The sequence below is a fragment of the Petromyzon marinus genome, unplaced genomic scaffold, assembly GCF_048934315.1.
Source record: "Petromyzon marinus isolate PM22_M1 ecotype Great Lakes invasive population unplaced genomic scaffold, UKy_Petmar_22M1.pri1.0 PM_G_Scaffold_2, whole genome shotgun sequence".
NCBI lineage: Eukaryota > Metazoa > Chordata > Hyperoartia > Petromyzontiformes > Petromyzontidae > Petromyzon > Petromyzon marinus.
In genome coordinates, this window is record NW_027422761.1 from 715279 (window position 1) to 742481 (window position 27203).

Consider the following 27203-nt stretch of genomic DNA (forward strand, 5'->3'; position numbering starts at 1 on the left):
CTTTAAAAAGTCGCAGGGGTGCATAGAGTTTTACAGGCTGGCCGCAATGAAGCGCACGCAACACGGGAGATGGGGCCTCGAGGGCAGAACACTCTGCTGGCGCGGGGTTGGGAGGACCGGGTGGGGAGGACCGGGTGGGGAGGAGGGGGTTGTGAGGAGGGGTGCGTAGACAATGGGTCAAGGCGCAATGGAAAGTCACGCTCCAGGTAAGGGCGGGGACATCGGTTTAAAATCGATAGGTAGGCGCTCGATTGGTCTGCGCAGGATAACACCACGTGACCCTGGATCTTCGGATTCCCAGGGCGTCAAAGGGAGGGAGGTGAAAAAACGTTCAGGTGGTTCTCCTCCAGCCGTCCAGCCACCCCAGTCTGACTCCCGGCCACTCGCGGCGTCCGAGGGACGCTGGCGAGCACCGCTACGACTCGACCCCAGGCGGAGACCTCTTGGATCATCGTCCCTCCGACTCCCGCAGCTTCCGTGCGACACCGTGAGTGTGTCTGCGAGTTGAGAAGTAGAGTGTGGGGGGTACACCCAGGGATTGAATAGGGATAGGCTACGTGCTGCTCGTGGAATATTTACTACTGGGCCGCACAGGGTTTTCTTTAGACGCGTCATTAATAAACTTCAGTTCAGAAGAACGGTGTGGTGCGATTTCTGTGTGCGCGTGTGGGCGAACTTCGGCATGGTGTCTGTGATTTTTGAGTGGAGCGACTGCGTGCGGGCGGCGGGGTGCGTGAGAGAGCGAGCGCAGGGCTGCAGAGTGTTGGCACGGGGTTGGTGTGTGAGGTGCGCATCTGTAGTGAATTCGAATTAGGTGCACACACAACTTCTTGGGAGGCAACACTTTTTATTAATGAACACAACAGTTAACTCTTACATTACGCATAAGGTGGTGACCACCGACTTACTCTAGCTAACACACACTTCTCAGATACCCTAGGGAGGTACAGCCTCCTGTCTTGGCGGGACTTACACGTCTACCGCTATCCTAGAGTCCTCCGGCTGGGACCTACACATGGATCTCTTGGCGTCTTCACGATGCATCTTCATTCTTGATACGGGCAGCCTCGAATCTCGTGAGGAGGCTGCTTATATGGGCCTCGGCGTGCCCGTGCTCCGTCCTGGCCATGCCTCCCTTCGAAGAACCCTCTCGAAGCCCCCCCCCCCCCTTCTGTCCACATGCCCCCCGAGGTGCCTCCTAGGCCCCCGGCCCGCACTGGGGTCCAGTCACGTGTCCAGCCTTGGTCACAGAGAGGGCCACGACCTCACACCACCCTCGTGGCCTCCCGAGTCCAGAACCGGCCCTGACGTCATTCCCGCCTCCAGCCGGGATGACGTCATGTGTGTGTGTAGACCGGCGTGGTAGTGACGCTCCCCCGCATAGTGACGTCACACGTGTGCGTGTGTACGCAGTAGTGATGCTACCATCACTACACATCTATTACCGTCTATACGACCGCCACTGGTTACACGGGGTATCGCGCGGTGTGTGTGTGTGTGTAGAAGACGCGCGTCTGCAGCGCAGCGTGAGTGATTAAGGTCGGGTTCGGGGTGCGCTAAATCCACTCCACCGCCGTGTGCGTAGATCGCCATCTCTACGACCCGCTACGATTTACGCGAGGGTTTCGCGTGGTGTGTGAGATGCGCGTCTGCAGCGCCGTGCGAGTGATTTGAGCGCGGTGCGCGTGAGGCACTCCCTGTACTGCAGCACACGGAGCGGCTGTGCTCGCGTTAACGGTGAGGCGTGCCCCATAGCCTGGTCCCAGCCATTCCTTTCCCGCTTGCATTAGCACCTGTGCACAGCGGATTAAGGCTTATCCACGGTGGGGGGGGGGGGGGTGTGCATATTTGTAGTGTTCGATTTCACTCGGACAACTTTTGTCTTTCTTCGAACACCGCTTTTTTTACAACTCTCCACATGTCCTCAATATTCCACAGCATCCATGTCGCCACGGCTCGCTCGCCGTGCTTCACTCGACTCGCTCGCCACCTTTGTCTCTCCGCTCCCCACGATTACTGCGCTTACTCCACCGCTAACTTCTTCGTCTCCGCTCTCCGCTATCACCGTCACGATGCTCTCTCCACTGCTAACTGCTTCGTCTCTATTCACCGCTATCACGATGCTCTCTCCACTGCTAACTGCTTCGTCTCTGTTCAGCTCTGCTAACGCTACGCTCTCTCCACTGCTGGATACTTCTCTTCAGCTTTGCTATCGCTACGCTGTCGCCACTGCTGGCTGCTCCTCTTCTTCAGCTCCGCTATCGCTACGCTGTTTCCAAGCTCCGGCTCCAACTCTGTCTCTCCAACTCTGTCCCTACAACTCTGTCGCCAAGTTCTCCACCCTTCAATTCCCTGCTGCTGACTCCAAGCTCTCCAACTTCAACAACCTCGCTCCAATTCCCGACTCCCCAATTTATCCCCACTCTCATTACTCCCCAATTAATTAGTCCGTGCCCCAACGACGCTCCGCGTCGTTCGCACCTGTTTCTCACCCAGACCTTTAGGCGCCACTCTAGCCTTAGCCACAGCTCCAGACAATCACAGCCGTCCTTGGCTCTCCCAGCTTAATTGCCCTAACATAACCTGCACTGTATTTGCCTTCGCGACAGGCTGACCCAACATAACCCGTACTTTTCGATTTAAAGCTTTCGTGACTGCAATGATTCATCTTCTTTGGTTCTTTCGGTAAAGTCACGTAGAATGAGAATAAAATAATAAATTGATAAAATAAAATAACACAATAATATTCTCACGACGTTTCGGCCACAACACAAGCGGCCTTCATCAGGTGAAGGGAGCGAGACTGTCTGGTAGGACAGCGCTGGAGTGAGAGAGCCACGTTCAGATCACTCCAGCGCTGTCCTACCAGACAGTCTCGCTCCCTTCACCTGATGAAGGCCGCTTGTGTTGTGGCCGAAACGTCGTGAGAATATTATTGTGTTATTTTATTTTATCAATTTATTATTTTATTCTCATTCTACGTGACTTTACCGAAAGAACCAAAGAAGATAACCCGTACTGTCTGTGTTATCATGTAATCACGCTGTTTGCACTACACACCTTCCTGCTCCACTACATATTCATACAGCCGCCAGTTATTTTCAGTTAGCATTGCGGGCACGCGGATTAGGCCTTAATCCCAGGAGGTGCGCGCGTGTTACTGACACAGCAGCAGCCGATTTCTTTGTTTAGCGCTCGGCGTGCGCGGGAGAATGCCGGCGGCGGTGAGCCGGCCGTGTAGAGATGTCCCTCGGAGCTAGTGCGGGGGGGGGCGATTACTCGATCGGTGGGGGCCCGGCGAGAGGTGGCCAACGAGGAGGAGGAGGGGGGAGTTGAGGGGGTGGACGTCACGCCCTGCCTGCTCACGGGGAGTGGGGAGGTGGGCGTCCACCCCCACAAATGATGCTGTGCCAACTCCCTTCACCGTGGCCGTCAATCGACAAGCCACGCAGCCCCCCCTGGCTCGCCAGGAGATGACGACATGGCAACGAGGCGTGGACTCTGCCTGTTGCCTCTCCACGGGGAGGCGAATCCCCATCACCTCCCCGATGTTGCACCGCACACTCGGCTTTAGGGTGCGAAAGAAGTTTCGACGTAACATGGGGGACTAACAGACGACCCGTAGACTCATAGACTCACCCATGGGTGTCTGTTGTGTGTGGGTGTCTGTTGTGTGTGGGTGTCTGTTGTGTGTGGGTGTCTGTTGTGAGTTTATGGGTGAATCTATGAGTCTACGGGTCGTCTGTGAGTCCCCCATGTTACATTGAATCTTCTTTCGCACCCTACATGCGTAAATATACACATGTAAATAAAATGGTCCGCACCTAGAGAAAAAAATGTTTATTGCCAAAATAATCCTGCGGACCCACCCGAAGTGAGACCTGGGCTGGAGGGCCCACCGTGGGCTCCCTGGATGCGCTGAATGGAGCTCTCCTGCGCGTCTCACTTCATTTTGATGAATTCTTGCTCCAAAGGTATCATTGCCTTGTGACGGACGCCTTTTAAGGGACGTACGAAAGGCGTGCCCGTTGTGTAGATCAGGAAGCCAATTCACTGGAGGAGCGGCGCTTGACGTCACCTTGCGGGTGCCCCTTTCTCTGACGCGGGGCCACACGCCACGCGTTGCCATGACGTCGATAACAAACGGCGTGAAATAATGGAAAACAACAGCAAAGGTGGCAAACAAAATGAACGTTCTGATATTATTTTAATGTGACCATCACTAAAGGATTCGTGTACGACGGTGTTTTACCTTACTTGTTGGCTGTGTCGGGTGGTGGCGGGTTTAACGACATTTAGATATTTACGCGATCTAACCCACACACCTCTGTTATGGATAAACTGCATCGTTTTGCAAGTCGTCAGAGTGGACGAAACGTTTGCAGCTTGACGTTAATTGCAAGACAATTCACACAGGGTGACTGTAGCAGTGTGACACACAGGGTGACTGTAACTGTGTGTCACACACAAGGTGACTGTAGCTGTGTGTCACACAGGGTGACTGTAGCTGTGTGACACACAGGGTGACTGTAGCTGTGTGTCACGTGACTGTAGCTGTGTGTCACACAGGGTGACTGTAGCTGTGTGACACAGCGTGACTGTAGCTGTGTGTCACACAGGGTGACTGTAGCTGTGTGTCACAGCTACAGTCACCCTGTCAGACTGGACGAAACGCAAACGTTTCGTCCAGTCTGACGACTTGCAAAACGAAGCAGTTCATCCATAACAGAGGTGTGTGGGTTAGATCGCGTAAATATCTAAATGTGTCGTTAAAGCCGCTACCACCCGACACAGCCAACTAGTAAGGTGAAACACCGTCGTACACGAATCCTTTAGTGATGGTCACGTTAAAATAATATCAGAACGTTTATTTTGTTTGCCACCTTTGCTGTTGTTTTCCATTATTTCACGCCGTTTGTTATCGACGTCACGGCAATGCGTGGCGCGTGGCCCCGCGTCAGAGAAAGGGGCACCCGCAAGGTGACGTCAAGCGCCGCTCCTCCAGTGAATCGGCTTCCTGATCTACACAACGGGCACGCCTTTTGTACGTCCCTTAAAAGGCGTCCGTCGCAAGGCAATGAAACCTTTGGAGCGAGAATTTATCCAATTGCAGTGAGATGCGCAGGAGAGCTCCATTCAGCGCATCCAGGGAGCCCACGGTGGGCCCTCCAGCCCAGGTCTCACTTCGGGTGGGTCCGCGGGATTATTTTGGCAAGAAACATTTCATTCTCTAGGTGCGGACCATTTTATTTCCATGTGCATATTTACGCGTGCGTGAATTGTACCTTCAATATTTTTTTGTAAATGTTTTGTATATGTTTACGCGTATATATGGTAAGCGGTGCAAAGATCCACCGGACCAATGTGAATTTGGATCGGGTAGATATGTAGTGTTCGATTTCACTCGGACAACTTTTGTCTTTCTTCGAACACGCTTTATTTACAACTCTCCTCAATATTCCACAGTATCCATGTCGCCACGTACACGATGTGTGCGCGCAAACACAGTACCATGTATACACGGAACACACATGCAGGATGTTTACAATGATTATGAATGTAATGTCTTACACAGCACAAGTTCCACGGTACTGTTGAGTCCTTGTCGTACTTCCCAAAGCCACATTTACTACACCGTCATCAGCAGCTATGATCGATCCACTGCTGGGTGAAGGCCTAAGGTTAGAAAGCAAACATTTATTCCGTGGTGTAACCCCCAACCCTCTGCCCCCATCCCAACTCACCAGGCAATTTCAATGAATTGTCACAATTCAGGGTCGCGAATTGATTAAATAATCCATTCTTCTTTTATATATAAAATTGCGGTGAATGTATCGGCCACTAGTGGCTGCTGCGAGGGTTACACGATCCCATGACATGCAACATACGTATACGATTTCACCAAAACAAATATTATTCTTACATGTGCATGCACACACGATGATGCATCGTGAGGTTAATAATTCAACATGAATCAGTGCATCATCTCTAAGAGACCGTTGTTTTAGTCACGTTTGAAGAGCTGAAGAACGTCTATGAAAGCAAATCTCAGCAATCTCTCCAATGGACTTGGCGGTCCCGCTGTGGTTAGAAATGGAATGTTTACGTCAGCAGTGGCAGGTAGTGTGCTCCTCAACACACTGTGGTGCTCACTTCTGGCTTTACTCTGAAACATCTTTTCCAACACCAACTTCTCTCTCTCTCTCTGCCCCCATCATGTTAATCCGCTGTTCTTTTACGTCGATCAACTGCGGGATGAATGCCTCCCCATGCCGAGCGGTCCGTGTGCGTTATTTGAACACATTTCATCGCGCCGGTCAGTGCAGGTTGGTGAGAATGGAGGTGCGTATGAAGTGGGAGCGTAGAAGAACTCTACAACAATGAACTTTCCTGTACTGCCTTCTCCTACCACACCGCGTTGCCCCAGCCCTCTTGTACACGGTGGTTACTCATCCATGCACTAGCCGGGCTCAAACCTGCTTAGCTTCTGAGTGTTTTGATGACCTGGTGCATTCCGAGAAAAATTGTCACACGCCCTCGAGGCGTTCTGTCACCAAGAACACGATTTTTTATGTTGAGCCCCACAAGTCATCACAGTCAGCCAATTTTTGCAGTCCTCTCTTTCTCTCCTTCTTTCCTCCCACTGCTCGACTTTGAAATAAACTAAAAACGAAACTCTGAACTATTTTTCATTTCACCAGGAAAGGCCCCACTGAGCTACACACAGGCAGATATTTTTGTCAGAAGCGAGCAACCTGGCCACACATTATAGCTCAGCGAAGTGTGCTTATGTTGTGTGTGGTGGACATTTATAGCAGCCAAATATTCCAAATGCATGTTTCAAAAATGCGGAGGGAAAACCGGACCACGGGGAGAAACTGCAAACACCAAATATAAACATAAAATACCCCTCGTCACTTTTCTTAAGTTCTTATTACCTTGCTTATTGCAGGAAGTGTGTTGACGCTTCTTTTTTGCATCTTCTAGTGCACTGTTTGTTGCTGGCTCATTGACATTTTGAGCACAAGGCAGGATTGTGACCACAGGCTTACCCCTGCCTTGAATGTCACACGTGCACGTACAACAAATCATGACTCTGGCTCAGATCAAGAACCGCGTTCCACTCCCATCAACCACAGCTCCCATCAGAGTGCTGTTTGTGCCTGGCCGCCTCGCGCGTTGGGCCTCTACTCAGCAACTGTTTGCACGCAAAATTTACAGGCAGAAACCATCGCTTTTATGATTTTATTATTTTTAATGTTCAATTTATTATTTTTATTTGAAATGTTATTTTATTATTTTTATTTTCTATCTTCGTGACTTTACCGCAAAGAACCAAGAATATTGTAATACATTTACACTGTCAACTTTAGCTGTACATTGTGAATACGAAGTGTATATGGTATATTTATATGTTTTACATAACGTAACACAATCAGCCATAGATCAGCGGGGTCGTGGTTCAAGCGCGGGGTCAGAGGTCGGCAGGAAGCGCGCGGCGGGGTCGGAGGTCAGCAGGAAGCACGTGGTGCTGGCGGCAACGCGGCCTCAATTCAGTTCCATGTATTTGGTATAACCCTGTGAGCCATTCAGCTCTTGAATCGGGTGCGGCCCTTCCCTCTGCTGCTGCTGCCCTCTGCTACTGCTGCTGCCCTCTACTGCTGCTGCCCTCTGCTGCTGCTGCCCTCTGCTACTGCTGCTGCCCTCTGCTACTGCTGCTGCCCTCTGCTACTGCTGCTGCCCTCTGCTGCTGCTGCCCTCTGCTGCTGCTGCCCTCTGCTGCTGCTGCTGCCCTCTGCTGCTGCTACTGCTGCCCTCTGCTGCTACTGCTGCTGCCCTCTGCTGCTGCTACTGCTGCTGCTACTGCTGCTGCTACCGTCTGCTGCTACTGCTGCTGCCCTCTGTTGCTGCTGCTACTGTTGCTGCCCTCTGCTGCTGCTGCCCTCTGTACTGCTGCCCTCTGTTGCTACTGCTGCCCTCTGCTACTGCTGCCCTCTGCTACTGCTGCTGCCCTCTGTGCTGCTGCTGCCGCCGGTGCCCGCGGGTTGCATTGAGCTTCGCGTGCGAGCCGAAGGGCGACGCGAAGCGGCGCTTCTACGGAGAGGAACAGCAGCAGCAGGAGCACAGCGCCCTCGACTGGCAGGTGCAGTGGTGGCGGCCTGGGGTCGTGTTAGTGGTGGCTATGGTGGTGGTTGTGGTGGTTGTAGTGGTTGTGGTGGTGGTGGTTGTGGTGGTGGTTGTGGTAGTGGTGGTTGTGGTGGTGCTTGTAGTGGTGGTGGTTGTGGTGGCTATGGTGGTGGTTGTGGTGGTTGTAGTGGTTGTGGTGGCTATGGTGGTGGTTGTGGTGGCTGTGGTGGTGGCTGTGGTTGTGGTGGTGGTTGTAGTGGTGGTGGTTGTGGAGGCTATGGTGGTGGTTGTGGTGGTGGTGGCTGTGGTGGTGGTGGTTGTGGCTTTGGTTGTGGTGGCTGTGGTGGTGGTTGTGGTGGCTGTGGTGGTGGCTGTGGTGGTGGTGGTTGTGGTGGCTGTGGTGGTGGTTGTGGCTCTGGTTGTGGTGGTGGTAGCTGTGGTGGTGGCTGTGGTGGTGGCTGTGGTGGTGGTTGTGGTGGTGGCTGTGGTGGCTGTGGTGGTGGCTGTGGTAGTGGTGGTTGTGGTGGCTGTGGTGGTGGCTGTGGTGGTGGCTGTGGTGGTGGTGGCTCTGGTTGTGGTGGTTGTGGTGGTGGTGGCTGTGGTGGTTGCGGCTCTGGTTGTGGTGGTGGCTGTGTAATTGGTTGACAATATTTTGTATTTCTCTCAATTTCAATAGATTTTATAATTAGTATTGGCCAGTATTAAGACTAAAATAACACCAAAGAAATATGTTGATGTTTGTGTAAAACGAATTATTATTGGCCACGACTATTTAGATCATCTGTTGAAATTGAGAGAAATAAAAAAAAACTATTTCACCGTTCTGACAGCTGCAGGCTCAGTGCTGCTGGGAGCGTATTGTTTAGTAATACATTTAACGCATGCTTATATCCAGGTTATCGTATGGTTACTCTTTGGTTCTTTCGGTAAAGTCACGTATGTAAAAATAAAATAAAACAAAAATAAAAACAACTAAATTAAATCATGACGTTTCGGGCGCAACACAAGCGTCAAATATTGCATTCACTTGCAGAGAGTTGTACCTGTACATATCCGCCCTGAAGCCAATACAGTCTTTTGATTTTGGAGAGCTTTTGTTTTTCTGTGAGGTTTACCTGAAATGGAATTGTGTAAAGTGTTGTGCATTTTTAACGCGAAGCTCTCTGTGTGTGTGTTTTTACATAAATGTAATCACAGGCCGAGCGATATCAGACTTTTCGTCCCGAGACGGCGGTCTAGAGATTTGATCCAGACGTCTTATCTCCTTGCACGCCTCGAAGGATGATGAAGCTACGCCTCCCGGTCCTGTTCCTCTCGCTGCTGCTGCTCAGCGTCTCATTGCTGCTAAGCGTCTGGTACATGTACAGCTGGAAGGGCTTCCTCGTTCGCGACCTCGACGCACTCGGCAACTCGTCCGTCTTCAGGCCAAAGCCGGGGTCTGCTTCCGATAAGATCAACCACGTGATGCTGTGCGGGCAACGGGGAGCGCTGCAGAACACGTCGATGATGCGCGTGCGCGACACCAAGATATTCTTGGTGTCGGCGTACCACGACCAGCGCGAGGCCGGTCAGAGCACACGCATCATCGGCATCGCCAACCGGTATGAGCCGGACGTGCTCTCCTGCCACTTCTGCTGCCGAGGGCACTCGGAGATCCTGACGGTCACCGCCAGCGCCTACGTCCACTCGGATCACTTTGACTTCCCGTACGGCACGGCCGACTTCCTGTGCACGGAGCCGCTGGACTGCGAGCTGGGACACGTGTCCGTCCAGCGCATGCGCACAATACCGGACGAGGAGGAGGCCGAGTGGGTCTTCATGCCCGTGCGAAATCGGCTCTACATGCCCCCCACCTTCACACAGGAATTCAGCGTCTGCATCTCCACGCTCTTCGGGAACTACGGCAACGTCCTGCAGTTCGTGCAGGCGATCGAAATGTACCGCATCTTGGGTGCGGGCCGCGTGACGGTATACAACACAAGCTGCAGCTCTGAGCTGAACAAAGTGCTCCTCTACTACATCAAGACCGGCCTCGTCGAGGTCGTTCAGTGGCCCATCACGGACTACGTGTGGGTGTCCAGAGGGTGGCACTACCCCGAGCACCCAGGCGAGCTGCACTACTATGGCCAGATAGCGGCGCTGAACGACTGCGTGTCTCGGCACATGTAGAGCACGCGCTACCTGGTCCTCACGGACATCGACGAAGTGATCATCCCTTTGAAGCACACAAACTGGAAGGACCTCATGCGGTACTTGAACGACAAGTACGGCGCCGACATTTACACATTCGAAAAACCACGTGTTTCCCTACACGGTATCGGAAGAGTTTGGGTCGAAGTTCCAGGCGTGGAACGCCATCCCGGGCGTCAACATCATGCGCCACATTAGACGGGAGCCAAACCTGCCGGAGGTCTTCAACCCGACCAAGATGATCCTGAACCCACGCGCGGTGCTGCAGACGTCGGTGCACAGTACGCTCAACGCGCTGGGCATCTCGCAGATGGTGCCCGGAGACATCGCGATCATGCACCACTACCGATCGCCCGAGCAGCCCGACCTGGCGCTCGACTCGCTGGTCGTGGACCTCACGCTGTGGAGATACAATGCCACTCTGATCAGAAATGTCAACAAGGTCCTCAACAGGGTCTTCTGGAATGAGTAGGCACAACGGGCGGCGGTGGCGGCGGCGGCGTTGATTGTCGTCTTGCGTTTTTTGCGGTCTTGCAATTTAAGTTAAACACTGGTGTTTGTGAGTTTTCCGTTTGCAAATGTGGTCAATGTATGGGACATATTTATTTGCTAATCTTATGATTGCGTTTACAGTTAAAATTTGTTATCTTCATTTTTTTCTGCATTTTAATCCAACAGGGCACAATAGGGGTTGTATTGGTATGTCTTATGGAAGCTAGGAAAGTTAACATTGGTTTATTTTAAACCAATCCTAATTATTTCTATTGCTTTTGGGAGTACCACTCGAAATGTTTTCAGGTTTAAACATTTAAAATGTGGCACAAATTGATTTAAATAAATGTTCAGTGTGCATGTTCTACCAGTCTCTAATGAGCTTATTGTTTTCATGACTCGTGTCCACGGAGGATAGTCAAATCCCAGAGGATGGTGGCAGGATTTTAAAAAGTAAATCCTGTGGTGATAAAAAAAAAAATGTACATACGATATTAAACTTTTAATTTGAGTGATAATTTGAATGACAGGTGTGTTTTGGGCCAAATGAGCTAGTAAAGACTCACATTAAACATTATAATAGATTCAGTAGGAATATATACATCCAAATGTATATAGTTGTGTATTTGAATATGTAACAACACCAGCTGTTGATACATACAACTCATTTTAAATTATAAAGCCATGTTAATGTATTCCTAAACAATACATGGAGTTTACATTGCTGAATTGTTGCATTAGATAGTTTCACGATGGATTATTCAGCAGAAATCATCATTATCACGTATTATCAATCTTGCAAACCAGTTTTAAACATATACAGCAAAATGCTATTACTATTCTGTATCTACATATATAATATCACAGATCTGTCCTGTCATTCTGTGACTGTGATTAACGCCCCCGGATTGGTTTAAGTGTGTCACGTGACCCCGAGCAAGCAGCCAACCAGAGGTGCGCCCCCCCAAACATGTACGCCCCCGGATTGGTTTAATTGTGTCACGTGACCGCGAGCAACCATCCAAGCAGAGATGAGCCCCTCCCGAACATGTACGCCCCCCGATGCTGCCCTGAGGCAGAGCCGTGCTCGGGCCGCTACTGCCCTGAGGGAGATGGGTGAGGAGACAGGTGACAGGAGAAGGGTGAGTGAGAGTGAGGAGAAGGGTGAGAGTGAGTGAGGAGAAAGGTGATTGAGAATGGTGAGAGTGAGAAGGGTGAGTGAGAGTGAGGGGAAGGGTGAGTGAGAGTGAGAAGGGTGACAGTGAGAATGGTGAGAGTGAGGAGAAGGGTGAGTGACAGGAGAAGAGTGACAGGAGAAGGGTGAGTGAGCGTGAGGAGAAGGGTGAGTGACAGGAGGATGGTGAGGAGAAGAGTGAGTGAGAGTGGAGAATATATGTAATTTGTACGTGTTTATCTTAGGGATGATCCTTTGGTAGAATACTTCAATACAAAACTTCCATAAGTCGTTAACAAGTTTATATGCTTAACCCAGATATCATGGCACTTATGTATTTGTAATGAGAGTGCGCCACCTACAGGACGACCGGGGGGTTATTGCAGACACGTGCTATGTTGTCTCACATCCAATCAGTAAGGGGGATCCCATCTGGGTGAAAGGTAAATGGGTAGAGCTAGCGGGAAGCCTCGAGAGCCCTCTAAAATGTTCCGAGAGGGGCGTGGCTAGAGGCGGAGCTTAGCACCGCCGAGAGGGATATAAGCAGAAGCAGCAGAGGACTCTGGGTCGTCGGTGTGAAGAGCCTGGGTCCGAACGTCGTCACCACCTGCGCTACCACCCATCGGCCACGTGGCGGGCTCCACCAGCTGAGCCTCCCCTCTCTCCGACACGCCGTCAGCCAGCGGCGAGGTGGAGAAAGAGTGAGTGCCACGTCGGCGGGAGGCAAAGCGTGCGCCGCCGTCCCGGGAGCAAGAGAGAAGCCAGCCGCGCAGGGAGACACGTGCTGTACTGCAACTTGAGAATAAATACAACTGAAGTTTAACCCATGTCGGAGACGCTGATTACATATTGATAAGTGGATGTTAATAAAACATGCAACTAGTCGTAGTCAAAACCTTCTGTATTGTCATGTAACAATGTATCCGTTCACAAAAGTTAACATTTAAAATCGTGACGTTTAACAATATTCACATGCAGCGGTTGGCAATTTTACGTTTCAACTTTCCAGGCACTCGGGTTTGTTAATTCAGAGAGTGAAACAGCAAGGGACATTCTCGTCTCTTTGTCCTCTGTTTGCCTTCGGGTGCAGTGAGTTTATGGTGTTTTGCCATGGGTCCTCCCTTGCTCTCTCAGAAATTCCCTGAGTCACTTCTTGCCCATGGAAGAGTTATTCCTTTATGGCCTTTCATTAACGTTTCACCTTTTGCTACATGAGTTAGGTTTATTCCTGAGAAGCGAAATATTCGACGGCTTTAAGGCCTTCCTCAGCTCTGGTTATTCTCATCATGCCCATCTGATCAATGTCTCTTGTATTATGTTTACCCGTTTCTCATTATAGTGCTGTTTTGGCTTCGTCATCTGGTTTTCCCAAGCTTCAGCATGCAGGGAACGCATATTTGTCTCCAAGGAGCCATGATATAAAAATAGACAATATTACACTAACATTTTTTTGGAAGAGGCATATATACAACAGGTGTGGGAGCATGGCGCTGAGGTTTAGGAAACTGTAAGTCCCAGGCTTCTATGGTCTGGCCTTCCCATAAACAAAACACGAGGAATGGTAAGGGTGGTTGCTTACGCCTCCACCGACTATTAACACCAGTGGAGGGATGGAGGCAAGGCCGGTGAGTCAGATGCCTTCTATGACCTGTCACAAGTACTAGCTAAAGTCGCCCCTTGGGATGGAGTCATCCTGTCGGGTGACTTTAATGCCTGAGTGGGTCATGACACTGGCATCTGGGCCAAAGTGATTGGAAGGCATCGGCCAGAACAGCTCAATAACAACGGTAGGAGGCTGCTAGACTTCTATGCGGCACTCTGGGCTTACCAACACGCTGTTCCGGCATCGGCGCATCCACACAGCATCATGGATGCACACTGGGTCCAAGCAGGGACATCTGCTGGACTATATAGTAACAGAACACCGAATGCAAGCCCATGTCCTTGACACCAGGACCTACCGTTGAGGTGATCTGCCCGTTGACCATATGCTTGACATCTGTAAGATTTTCCACTCCGGTGGTGGGTGTCCATCTAGGACACCATTCAAAGCCACATTGGCCTGGTCTCAGCTAGCTGATGAACGTTGCAAGTTAGAATGTCATCATCTCTTGCAGGAGAATACAAGTTAGGAAGCATTAAAGTCAGAACACAGATCAGAACATTTAATAAAATGACTGCGTGTTGTCTTGGTGTGGTCTGGGACTGTTTTGTTGGTGTTTTACTGCCTTGCCCTAGCTTGCGTTCGGTATTGATACATCGGCAGGCATGTATGTACTCATTTAATTTGTACTTAGATACTATATTTATAGTCGTACATTTTTAGTGACTTGCATTACTTTTTTCTATTTTGTACTCCTAACAAAATTGTATTGCTTGTTGTAACTTGATCCGCCCCTGCTGGACATTTGTGAAAAAGACCAGAAACCTTCACATTACAGGCATCGCAGAGTCCAATTCCAGTTGCCTCCAGACACTCAGACCGCCACACGCAAGCCCGCACTTTGTTGAAGGAACTGGTTCCCAGAGAGTTGGCTGCAACAATCCAACGCAACCAATTTAACGGGGTTCAGGAGTTACATGAGGTGCATCCGAAGTCAACGCTACATATTGACAGAAATAATTGAATCACGCTCTATTGGGGGGCAGAGTGGTGCACCAGAATGTGTCTGGGATCGATTCCAGACTCGTGTGTTTTTTTGGGTGGGGTTGGCATGTACTCCCCTTGTTCTGCATGAGGGTGAGTGAGCGTGTGAGTGAGTGGAGTTGGAATGTACTCCCCTTGTTCTGCATGAGGGTGAGTGAGCATGTGAGTGAGTGGAGTAGGAATGTACTCCCCTTGTTCTGCATGAGGGTGAGTGAGCATGTGAGTGGAGTTAGAATGTACTCCCCTTGTTCTGCATGAGGGTGAGTGAGCATGTGAGTGAGTGGAGTAGGAATGTACTCCCCTTGTTCTGCATCAGGGTGAGTGAGCATGTGAGTGGAGTTGGAATGTACTCCCCTTGTTCTGCATGAGGGTGAGTGAGCATGTGAGTGAGTGGAGTTGGAATGTACTCCCCTTCTTCTGCATGAGGGTGAGTGAGCATGTGAGTGAGTGGAGTAGGAATGTACTCCCCTTGTTCTGCATGAGGGTGAGTGAGCGTGTGAGTGAGTGGAGTTGGAATGTACTCCCCTTCTTCTGCATGAGGGTGAGTGAGCGTGTGAGTGAGTGGAGTTGGAATGTACTCCCCTTGTTCTGCATGAGGGTGAGTGAGCGTGTGAGTGGAGTTGGAATGTACTCCCCTTGTTCTGCATGAGGGTGAGTGAGCATGTGAGTGAGTGGATTTGGAATGTACCGTGGCGAGGCCCTAATCCGCTGTGTACCAATGCTAATGATAACGAAAAAGGGATGGCTGCGGCAGGACTCTGGGTGCACGCCTCGCCGCTAAGGCTGTTTTTACTATGCACACGCTGTGTAAGTGCGCGCGAGTGCCAGCAAGTGGGCCCCACGCCGAAACCCTGCAGCCCCGCACACACCCTCTCATGCACACCGTCTCCCCACAAAAATCACAGACTCCACGCCGAGGCTCTACCCACACACACAGAAATGAACTAAAGTTTATTAACGGCACAAAAACCCGCTACCTGGAGGGGGAATATTTCGTGAGGAGAGCCTAGCCTAACTCTGCCTATGACCCCAGTTACACAAACGTCCTACCATGTACCTCGTAGCTGTTCTCACGGCATCGCACGGACGCTATGAGGGTCAGAGGGAGATGGACAAGCGAAATCCTTGCCTATCGCTGCCTCATAGCAGCACTCGCTGGCATCACATGGACGCTGCGAGCGGCTCGAGGAGGCAGGACCGCAGGCAGTGGGTCTGGATTGCCCGGAGGTTGAAGACAACTGCCCCAATCGTCCCGGGGCTCCTACCTTCATTCTCTAAACTTAAAAGGCCCAGGGTGGAATTGTACCGCGCGGCCAATCGCGCGCTTAACCTGCGCCGTCTAAATGGAGGGCCACGGGGTCTGCTGCCGCTCACCCATTGTCCTCCCGTGCTCATTAATTCTAACCCACTGGTCTGCTCTTCTGGCCAATTACTCCACACTCCGCCTATCCCAAGGTCGTGAGTAACTCATCGCGGTTGGTCCAGTGAACCTTTCCCTTCTGCGCCCATAAAATCTTCAGCCAATTTAGGGGCACCGCAGTGTAACCTGTCCTGTGGGGGGTCGGCCAATCTCCTGGCACCGGGAAAACTCTGTGCGGCAAGGCGTTTTCAGATTCATATATTCTTGTAACACACCAGAGAACACACACGGGAGAGAAACCCTTCAGGTGCACTCTGTGCGGGAAGGCGTTTACAGTTTCACCAAAGCTTAAAGTACACCAAAGGACACACACGGGAGAGAAACCCTTCAAGTGCAGTGTGTGCGTGAAGGCATTTGCACAGTCATCCGATCTTGTAAAACACCAGAGAACACACACAGGAGAGAAACCCTTCAAGTGTGCTCTGTGCGGGAAGCCGTTTGCAGATTCATCAAATCTTCGAAGACATCAGAGAACACAAAAGAATCACAAGGAGCAAAGTCGGAGTCTGAAATCAGCTTGTGAAAGTCAAAGTGCCGCAATGAGCCCATCCCTCATGAAACACGAACCGGAAGAAAATCCCAGCTTGGACACTTTTAAAGGTATAAAGGTGAAATATGAAGAGGTGATGGTGAAATGTGAAGATGAAGATTCATTTCCAGAATGAGACCTTCACATTGATGAAGGCAACGTGAAGCAGGTGGAGAATTCTGACTGAGGCAGAGCGAGGCAACTCCCAGCAGTTTGTGGAAGTGGAGGTGTGGGTGGACTTGCTTCTAGACAATACAAAGTCAAGTGGAGACCCGGTAGATGTGTAAGCTTGAGACGATGTCGCTACAATAGATGCACCTTTGTCACAGGCCTTTAATGACAGGAACGTGAAGTTGAACACTTTGTGGGCCCGTGGGTTGGGTAGATCTCTAACCAGGAACAAGAGCCAATAAGCTCCCAAGCATTCACTATGTTATCATAATAATTGATTTTACATGGTGCTTGGTTAATCCCCTCAGCAACTCGGAGATTTGTGTCGTACCTCGCCTGAAACACTCGAAGAGCATCCCCAAGTAGCAGCTGCCCCTGTGTGGCACAAGGTGGTGGCCCTGCACCAGCCTATATGTGGACAAGAGCCTGTCAGTAGGGGGCGATGATTGATGCGTCATCTCAGTTGTGCAGTTTGTAGGCAATCTTGATTCGAAGCTTCCGTGACTGCAGGAATCCACACTCTTGAGTTATTTCGATAAAGTCACCACGTGGGTAGAAACATAACAGATCACGGCGTTTAGATCACAACACAAGCAATCGTCATCAGGTGGGACAACCACAGCAAGAGAAACTGCTGAAGTAGTAGGCGCCTACTCCAGCAGTTTCTTCTTATTGCTGCTGTGCTTGTCCCACCTGATGACGATTGCTTGTGTTGCCATCGAAGTGCCGTGATCTATTATTTGTAGCGTAATGTTTAGAATTTGATACATTTTGACCCAGACGCCAGCATGCAACGGCCTACTCATTTTGAATGACGCAACAATAGTACGGTGTACATTCACTGTTAAGCAGACGGTGCGTATTTGTAAAATAACTTCTTGTTAATACGATGTAACGTGATGCAGTCAATTTCGCTGCAGTAATTCAATGTTGTTAATATGCCTGTCAATGATTTAGAATGAATACTTGTCTGATTGTGCGCGTGCATGTATCATTTTGTCTGAGGGTCACACATTGAATAAGTGATGTTAGGACAAAGTGTGTGTGTTTCGGAAGTAACCTGTACAGAGAACTCGGGTGAGACCCGTTGTTCTTGTGATACAGGTCAAAGGGTACTTTTGTGGTTCACGAAGCTTCTGCCTCTGGAGCAACTCATTGTCTTTGAAATAGGGAGCACGCTCAGATCATTCATCAGTTACAAGGCATACCACTTGAAAGTTAAACGTATAGGAGGAGATACATTCTCTACAACACGAATTGTAGTTTTGTCTTACGTGTTGACGTAGATTTTGTCTAAGACTATGAATGCTCCTTGCTGATTGACGTCTGGATGTTCGTTACCTATCGCTTGAAGCAAACCCCACTGCTGTTGTTGAGACGCTGTGCACCAATAAGGGTCCAACACATTGACGGCTTTCAGGCCAGGAAAGTCACAACATTTGCACACGAAGGACGCATTCACGCAAGTACCCCATGCTCCGTTTTGAAGTTTTAAAATGAAACATCTTTGAATTGTGTTGTGTTTTGAATTAGATGATTTTATTTCTTCATTAAAAGCTTGTATCAATTTACATCTGGAAGACTTCATTGAAAGGGACATTTCGTGTGAATTTTCTCTCGTCATTAAGTAGATGGCCTTGCCGGGGGTTCGGTTCAATGTGGACACAAACAGTGTACACACACACAGTGTATACACACACAGTTTATACACAGTGTACACACTGTATACACACAGTGTACACACACACACAGTGTACACACACACAGTATATTCACAGTGTACATACACAAACAGTGTACACACAGTGTACACACAAACAGTGTACACACACACTGTGCACATACAGTATACACACAGTATACACAAACTGTACACACACAATGTACACAGTGTACACACACAGTGTATACACATAGTTTACACACACACACTGTACACACAGTGTACACACACAGTGTATACACACACAGTGTACACACACAGTGTATGCACATAGTGTACACATACACACAGTGTACACACACAGTGTACACACACTGACACACACACAGTGACAGACGCACAGTGACACAGTGACACAACAACAATCGCCATTCGCAACTAAGTGGTGGTGACGTCACCACGACGCTTGTGCCAGGCACAGTGACACACACACAGTGACACAGTGACACACACACAGTGACACACACAGCGACACACAGAGCGACACACAGTGTACACACAATGTACACACACAGTGTACACACACACAGTGTACACACACACAGTGTACACACACAGTGTACACACACAATGTACACACACAGTGTATACACAGTGTACACACACAGTGGACACACAGTTTATACACACAGTGTACACACACACAGTGTACACACACAGTGTATACACATAGTGTACACACACACAGTGTACACACACAGTGTACACACACAGTGTATACACATAGTGTACACACATACACAGTGTACACACACACAGTGTATACACAGTGTACACACACAGGGTATACACAATGTACACACACAGTGTACACACAGTGTACATACAGTGTATACACACAGTGTACACACACAGGGTACACACACAGTGTATATATATACACACACACAGTGTACACACACGCAGTGGCACAGAGTTTATACACAGTGTACACACAGTGTACACATACACTGTACACACACAGTGTATACACACACAGTGTACACACACACAGTGTATACACACACAGTGTACACACACAGTGTACACACACAGTGTATACACAGTGTACACACACACAGTGTACACACACAGGGTATACACAGTGTACACACACAGGGTATACACAGTGTATACACACACAGTGTACACACGGTGTACATACAGTGTATACACAGTGTACACACACAGGGTACACACAGTGTACACACACAGTGACACACACACAGTGACACACAGTGACACACACAGTGACACACACAGCGACACAGTGACACAGTGTATACACATAGTGTACACACACACAGTGTACACACACACAGTGTACACACACACACAGTGTACACACACACAGTGTATACACAATAATGTCCACGTTGTTGCTGAGCTCACACACCCAAGGGAGGGAGCAATGGAAAATGAATCTAAATCAAATTAAACTCCAACTCTGTGACGTCACCACTCTGCATTACTTCATCGGTGTGAAACGCCAGGGGGAGGTGTACCTCGCTAGTGACGTCATGTCACCACGGTATTCACCCCTCCCCCGTCCACCGCGCTCTTGAGCGTGACGTCACCTCCGCTTGGGTCACTGCCTATATCGTTCCAGTGGCAATCCTTATTTGGGCAAAGCTACGCCCAATGACTGGTGGCTCATTAACATAATGTAGCCGTCGCGAGTTTATTGCGACGGGTTCAGCCTCATTAACATAATTTATTCAGTTAGAGAGCCGTTCGTGGGAGGGAAGTGACGTCATACTACTTCCTGTTGCGCGGGGTAACAGGAAGCTGCCGTGTGCGCGCTTGCACTGAAATCCGAGGTGAGAAATTCTCATCGTTGTGGTGGTTGTTGTTGTTGTTGTTTACCAAGGTAGAGCCTCTCTCTCTCGTAGGGATATCAGTTGAGTAGCAGCGAGCATGGAAATCGATGTCCAGGTTGGAACTTTACAACGCGGGGCCTAGCCACGCGGGGCCTTGCCTCCTGCCCTCGCCTGATTGCGTTTGGTGGTGGTGTTGGTGGTGATATTGGTGGTGGTGATGTTGGTGGTGATGTTGGTGGTGGTGATGTTGGTGGTGATGTTGGTGGTGGTGGGGATGTTGGTGGTGATGTTGGTGGTGCTGGTGATGTTGGTGGTGGTGGGGATGTTAGTGGTGGTGATGTTGGTGGTGGTGATGTTGGTGGTGATGTTGGTGGTGGTGATGTTGGTGGTGATGTTGGTGGTGGTGGGGATGTTGGTGGTGATGTTGGTGGTGGTGATGTTGGTGGTGGTTATGGTGGTGGTGATGTTGGTGGTGGTGGTGATGTTGGTGGTGGTGGGGATGTTAGTGTTGGTGATGTTGGTGGTGGTGATGTTGGTGGTGGTGGTGGTGGGGATGTTGGTGGTGATGTTGGTGGTGGTGTTGTTGTTGGTGGTGATGGTGGTGGTGATGTTGGTGGTGGTGATGGTGCTGTTGGTGGTGGTGATGTTGGTGGTGGTGGGGATGTTGGTGGTGATGTTGGTGATGGTGGTGGTGATGTTGGTGGTGGTGATGTTGGTGTTGGTGGTGATGTTGGTGGTTGTGATGTTGGTGGTGATGTTGGTGGTGGTGGGGATGTTGGGGGTGATGTTGGTGGTGGTGATGGTGGTGGTGATGTTGGTGGTGATGTTGGTGGTGGTGGGGATGTTGGTGGTGATGTTGGTGGTGGTCGTGTTGGTGGTGATATTGGTGGTGGTGATGTTGGTGGTGATGTTGGTGGTGGTGATGTTGGTGGTGATGTTGGTGGTGGTGGGGATGTTGGTGGTGATGTTGGTGGTGGTGGTGATGTTGGTGGTGGTGGGGATGTTAGTGGTGGTGATGTTGGTGGTGATGTTGGTGGTGGTGATGGTGATGTTGGTGGTGGTGATGGTGCTGTTGGTGGTGGTGGTGGTGATGTTGGTGGTGGTGATGTTGGTGGTGGTGAGGATGTTAGTGGTGGTGATGTTGGTGGTAATGTTGGTGGTGTTGATGGTGATGTTGGTGGTGGTGATGGTGCTGTTGGTGGTGGTGGTGATGTTGGTGATGGTGATGTTTGTGGTGGTGATGTTGGTGGTGGTGATGGTGCTGTTGGTGGTGGTGATGTTGGTGGTGGTGGTGATGGTGGTGGTGATGTTGGTGGTGGTGGGGATGTTGGTGGTGATGTTGGTGGTGGTGATGGTGGTGATGTTGGTGGTGGTGGTGATGGTGGTGGTGATGTTGGTGGTGATGTTGGTGGTGGTGATGTTGGTGGTGATGTTGGTGGTGGTGGGGATGTTGGGGGTGATGTTGGTGGTGGTGATGGTGGTGGTGATGTTGGTGGTGATGTTGGTGGTGGTGGGGATGTTGGTGGTGATGTTGGTGGTGGTGTTGGTGGTGGTGGTGATGTTGGTGGTGGTGGTGATGTTGGTGGTGATGTTGGTGGTGGTGATGTTGGTGGTGATGTTGGTGGTGGTGGGGATGTTGGTGGTGATGTTGGTGATGTTGGTGGTGGTGATGGTGGTGGTGATGTTGGTGGTGGTGGTGATGTTGGTGGTGGTGGGGATGTTAGTGGTGGTGATGTTGGTGGTGGTGATGTTGGTGGTGGTGATGGTGGTGGTGGTGGGGATGTTGGTGGTGATGTTGGTGGTGTTGGTGGTGGTGGTGGTGATGTTGGTGGTGGTGGTGATGTTGGTGGTGGTGATGGTGCTGTTGGTGGTGGTGGTGATGTTGGTGGTGGTGATGTTGGTGATGTTGGTGGTGGTGGGGATGTTGGTGGTGATGTTGGTGGTGGTGATGGTGGTGGTGATGTTGGTGGTGGTGATGTTGGGGTTGGTGGTGATGTTGGTGGTGATGTTGGTGGTGGTGGGGATGTTGGGGGTGATGTTGGTGGTGGTGATGGTGGTGGTGATGTTGGTGGTGATGTTGGTGGTGGTGGGGATGTTGGTGGTGATGTTGGTGGTGTTGGTGGTGGTGGGGATGTTGGTGGTGATGTTGGTGGTGGTGATGTTGGTGGTGATGTTGGTGGTGCTGGGGATGTTGGTGGTGGTGGTGATGTTGGTGGTGGTGGGGATGTTAGTGGTGGTGATGTTGGTGGTGGTGGTGATGTTGGTGGTGATGTTGGTGGTGGTGGGGATGTTGGTGGTGATGTTGGTGGTGGTGGTGTTGGTGCTGATATTGGTGGTGGTGATGTTGGTGGTGATGTTGGTGGTGGTGATGTTGGTGGTGAGGTTGGTGGTGGTGGGGATGTTGGTGGTGATGTTGGTGGTGCTGGTGATGGTGGTGGTGGGGATGTTAGTGGTGGTGATGTTGGTGGTGGTGATGTTGGTGGTGATGTTGCTGGTGGTGATGTTGGTGGTGATGTTGGTGGTGGTGGGGATGTTGGTGGTGATGTTGGTGGTGGTGATGTTGGTGGTGGTTATGGTGGTGGTGATGTTGGTGGTGGTGGTGATGTTGGTGGTGGTGGGGATGTTAGTGGTGGTGATGTTGGTGGTGGTGATGTTGGTGGTGGTGATGTTGGTGGTGGTGGGGATGTTGGTGGTGATGTTGGTGGTGGTGATGGTGGTGGTGGTGATGTTGGTGGTGGTGGTGATGGTGGTGGTGATGTTGGTGGTGATGTTGGTGGTGGTGATGTTGGTGGTGATGTTGGTGGTGGTGGGGATGTTGGTGGTGATGTTGGTGGTGGTGATGGTGGTGGTGATGTTGGTGGTGATGTTGGTGGTGGTGGGGATGTTGGTGGTAATGTTGGTGGTGGTGTTGGTGGTGGTGGTGATGTTGGTGGTGGTGGTGATGTTGGTGGTGATGTTGGTGGTGGTGATGTTGGTGGTGATGTTGGTGGTGGTGATGTTGGTGGTGATGTTGGTGATGTTGGTGGTGGTGATGGTGGTGGTGATGTTGGTGGTGGTGGGGATGTTGGTGGTGATGTTGGTGGTGTTGGTGGTGGTGGTGGTGATGTTGGTGGTGGTGATGTTGGTGGTGATGTTGCTGGTGGTGATGTTGGTGGTGATGTTGGTGGTGGTGGGGATGTTGGTGGTGATGTTGGTGGTGGTGATGTTGGTGGTGGTTATGGTGGTGGTGATGTTGGTGGTGGTGGTGATGTTGGTGGTGGTGGGGATGTTAGTGGTGGTGATGTTGGTGGTGGTGATGTTGGTGGTGGTGGGGATGTTGGTGGTGGTGGGGATGTTGGTGGTGATGTTGGTGGTGGTGATGGTGGTGGTGGTGATGTTGGTGGTGGTGGTGATGGTGGTGGTGATGTTGGTGGTGATGTTGGTGGTGGTGATGTTGGTGGTGATGTTGGTGGTGGTGGGGATGTTGGTGGTGATGTTGGTGGTGGTGATGGTGGTGGTGATGTTGGTGGTGATGTTGGTGGTGGTGGGGATGTTGGTGGTAATGTTGGTGGTGGTGTTGGTGGTGGTGGTGATGTTGGTGGTGGTGGTGATGTTGGTGGTGATGTTGGTGGTGGTGATGTTGGTGGTGATGTTGGTGGTGGTGGGGATGTTGGTGGTGATGTTGGTGATGTTGGTGGTGGTGATGGTGGTGGTGATGTTGGTGGTGGTGGTGATGTTGGTGGTGGTGGGGATGTTAGTGGTGGTGATGTTGGTGGTGGTGATGTTGGTGGTGGTGATGGTGGTGGTGGTGGGGATGTTGGTGGTGATGTTGGTGGTGTTGGTGGTGGTGGTGGTGATGTTGGTGGTGGTGGTGATGTTGGTGGTGGTGATGGTGCTGTTGGTGGTGGTGGTGATGTTGGTGGTGGTGGTGATGTTGGTGATGTTGGTGGTGGTGGGGATGTTGGTGGTGATGTTGGTGGTGGTGATGGTGGTGGTGATGTTGGTGGTGGTGATGTTGGTGTTGGTGGTGATGTTGGTGGTGATGTTGGTGGTGGTGGGGATGTTGGGGGTGATGTTGGTGGTGGTGATGGTGGTGGTGATGTTGGTGGTGATGTTGGTGGTGGTGGAGATGTTGGTGGTGATGTTGGTGGTGTTGGTGGTGGTGGGGATGTTGGTGGTGATGTTGGTGGTGGTGATGTTGGTGGTGATGTTGGTGGTGCTGGGGATGTTGGTGGTGATGTTGGTGGTGGTGGTGATGTTGGTGGTGGTGGGGATGTTAGTGGTGGTAATGTTGGTGGTGGTGGTGGTGATGTTGGTGGTGATGTTGGTGGTGGTGGGGATGTTGGTGGTGATGTTGGTGGTGGTGGTGTTGGTGGTGATATTGGTGGTGGTGATGTTGGTGGTGATGTTGGTGGTGGTGATGTTGGTGGTGATGTTGGTGGTGGTGGGGATGTTGGTGGTGATGTTGGTGGTGCTGGTGATGTTGGTGGTGGTGGGGATGTTAGTGGTGGTGATGTTGGTGGTGGTGATGTTGGTGGTGATGTTGCTGGTGGTGATGTTGGTGGTGATGTTGGTGGTGGTGGGGATGTTGGTGGTGATGTTGGTGGTGGTGATGTTGGTGGTGGTTATGGTGGTGGTGATGTTGGTGGTGATGTTGGTGGTGGTGGGGATGTTAGTGGTGGTGATGTTGGTGGTGGTGATGGTGGTGGTGGTGGGGATGTTGGTGGTGATGTTGGTGGTGGTGTTGTTGGTGGTGGTGGTGATGTTGGTGGTGGTGATGTTGGTGGTGGTGATGGTGCTGTTGGTGGTGGTGATGTTGGTGGTGGTGGGGATGTTGGTGGTGATGTTGGTGATGGTGGTGGTGATGTTGGTGGTGGTGATGTTGGTGTTGGTGGTGATGTTGGTGGTTGTGATGTTTGGTGGTGGGGATGTTGGGGGTGATGTTGGTGGTGGTGATGGTGGTGGTGATGTTGGTGGTGATGTTGGTGGTGGTGGGGATGTTGGTGGTGATGTTGGTGGTGGTCGTGTTGGTGGTGATATTGGTGGTGGTGATGTTGGTGGTGATGTTGGTGGTGGTGATGTTGGTGGTGATGTTGGTGGTGGTGGGGATGTTGGTGGTGATGTTGGTGGTGGTGGTGATGTTGGTGGTGGTGGGGATGTTAGTGGTGGTGATGTTGGTGGTGATGTTGGTGGTGGTGATGGTGATGTTGGTGGTGGTGATGGTGCTGTTGGTGGTGGTGGTGGTGATGTTGGTGGTGGTGATGTTGGTGGTGGTGAGGATGTTAGTGGTGGTGATGTTGGTGGTGGTGGTAATGTTGGTGGTGTTGATGGTGATGTTGGTGGTGGTGATGGTGCTGTTGGTGGTGGTGGTGATGTTGGTGATGGTGATGTTTGTGGTGGTGATGTTGGTGGTGGTGATGGTGCTGTTGGTGGTGGTGATGTTGGTGGTGGTGGTGATGGTGGTGGTGATGTTGGTGGTGGTGGGGATGTTGGTGGTGATGTTGGTGGTGGTGATGGTGGTGGTGGTGATGTTGGTGGTGGTGGTGATGGTGGTGGTGATGTTGGTGGTGATGTTGGTGGTGGTGATGTTGGTGGTGATGTTGGTGGTGGTGTTGGTGGTGGCGGTGATGTTGGTGGTGGTGGTGATGTTGGTGGTGATGTTGGTGGTGGTGATGTTGGTGGTGATGTTGGTGGTGGTGGGGATGTTGGTGGTGATGTTGGTGATGTTGGTGGTGGTGATGGTGGTGGTGATGTTGGTGGTGGTGGTGATGTTGGTGGTGGTGGGGATGTTAGTGGTGGTGATGTTGTTGGTGGTGATGTTGGTGGTGGTGATGGTGGTGGTGGTGGGGATGTTGGTGGTGATGTTGGTGGTGTTGGTGGTGGTGGTGGTGATGTTGGTGGTGGTGGTGATGTTGGTGGTGGTGATGGTGCTGTTGGTGGTGATGTTGGTGGTGGTGGTGATGTTGGTGATGTTGGTGGTGGTGGGGATGTTGGTGGTGATGTTGGTGGTGGTGATGGTCATGGTGATGTTGGTGGTGGTGATGTTGGTGTTGGTGGTGATGTTGGTCGTGATGTTGGTGGTGGTGGGGATGTTGGGGGTGATGTTGGTGGTGGTGATGGTGGTGGTGATGTTGGTGGTGATGTTGGTGGTGGTGGGGATGTTGGTGGTGATGTTGGTGGTGGTGGTGTTGGTGGTGGTGGGGATGTTGGTGGTGATGTTGGTGGTGGTGATGTTGGTGGTGATGTTGGTGGTGCTGGGGATGTTGGTGGTGATGTTGGTGGTGGTGGTGATGTTGGTGGTGGTGGGGATGTTAGTGGTGGTGATGTTGGTGGTGGTGGTGATGTTGGTGGTGATGTTGGTGGTGGTGATGTTGGTGGTGATGTTGGTGGTGGTGGGGATGTTGGTGGTGATGTTGGTGGTGGTGATGGTGCTGTTGGTGGTGGTGGTGGTGATGTTGGTGGTGGTGATGTTGGTGGTGGTGAGGATGTTAGTGGTGGTGATGTTGGTGGTGGTGGTAATGTTGGTGGTGTTGATGGTGATGTTGGTGGTGGTGATGGTGCTGTTGGTGGTGGTGGTGATGTTGGTGATGGTGATGTTTGTGGTGGTGATGTTGGTGGTGGTGATGGTGCTGTTGGTGGTGGTGATGTTGGTGGTGGTGGTGATGGTGGTGGTGATGTTGGTGGTGGTGGGGATGTTGGTGGTGATGTTGGTGGTGGTGATGGTGGTGGTGGTGATGTTGGTGGTGGTGGTGATGGTGGTGGTGATGTTGGTGGTGATGTTGGTGGTGGTGATGTTGGTGGTGATGTTGGTGGTGGTGTTGGTGGTGGCGGTGATGTTGGTGGTGGTGGTGATGTTGGTGGTGATGTTGGTGGTGGTGATGTTGGTGGTGATGTTGGTGGTGGTGGGGATGTTGGTGGTGATGTTGGTGATGTTGGTGGTGGTGATGGTGGT

At 51.0% G+C, this 27203-nt stretch overlaps 1 protein-coding gene across 1 annotated transcript; it reads left to right on the forward strand.

Annotated features, from left to right (window-relative positions):
- Positions 1-7450: 7450 nt before the first annotated feature.
- LOC142912314 (beta-1,4-galactosyltransferase galt-1-like) lies at positions 7451-11174 on the forward strand. The gene is made up of 2 exons (XM_076060482.1): positions 7451-8143; positions 9325-11174. The coding sequence occupies exon 2, from the start codon at positions 9409-9411 to the stop codon at positions 10294-10296; it is 888 nt and encodes a 295-aa protein (XP_075916597.1). The 5' UTR covers positions 7451-8143; positions 9325-9408; the 3' UTR covers positions 10297-11174.
- The last annotated feature ends 16029 nt before the right edge of the window (positions 11175-27203 follow it).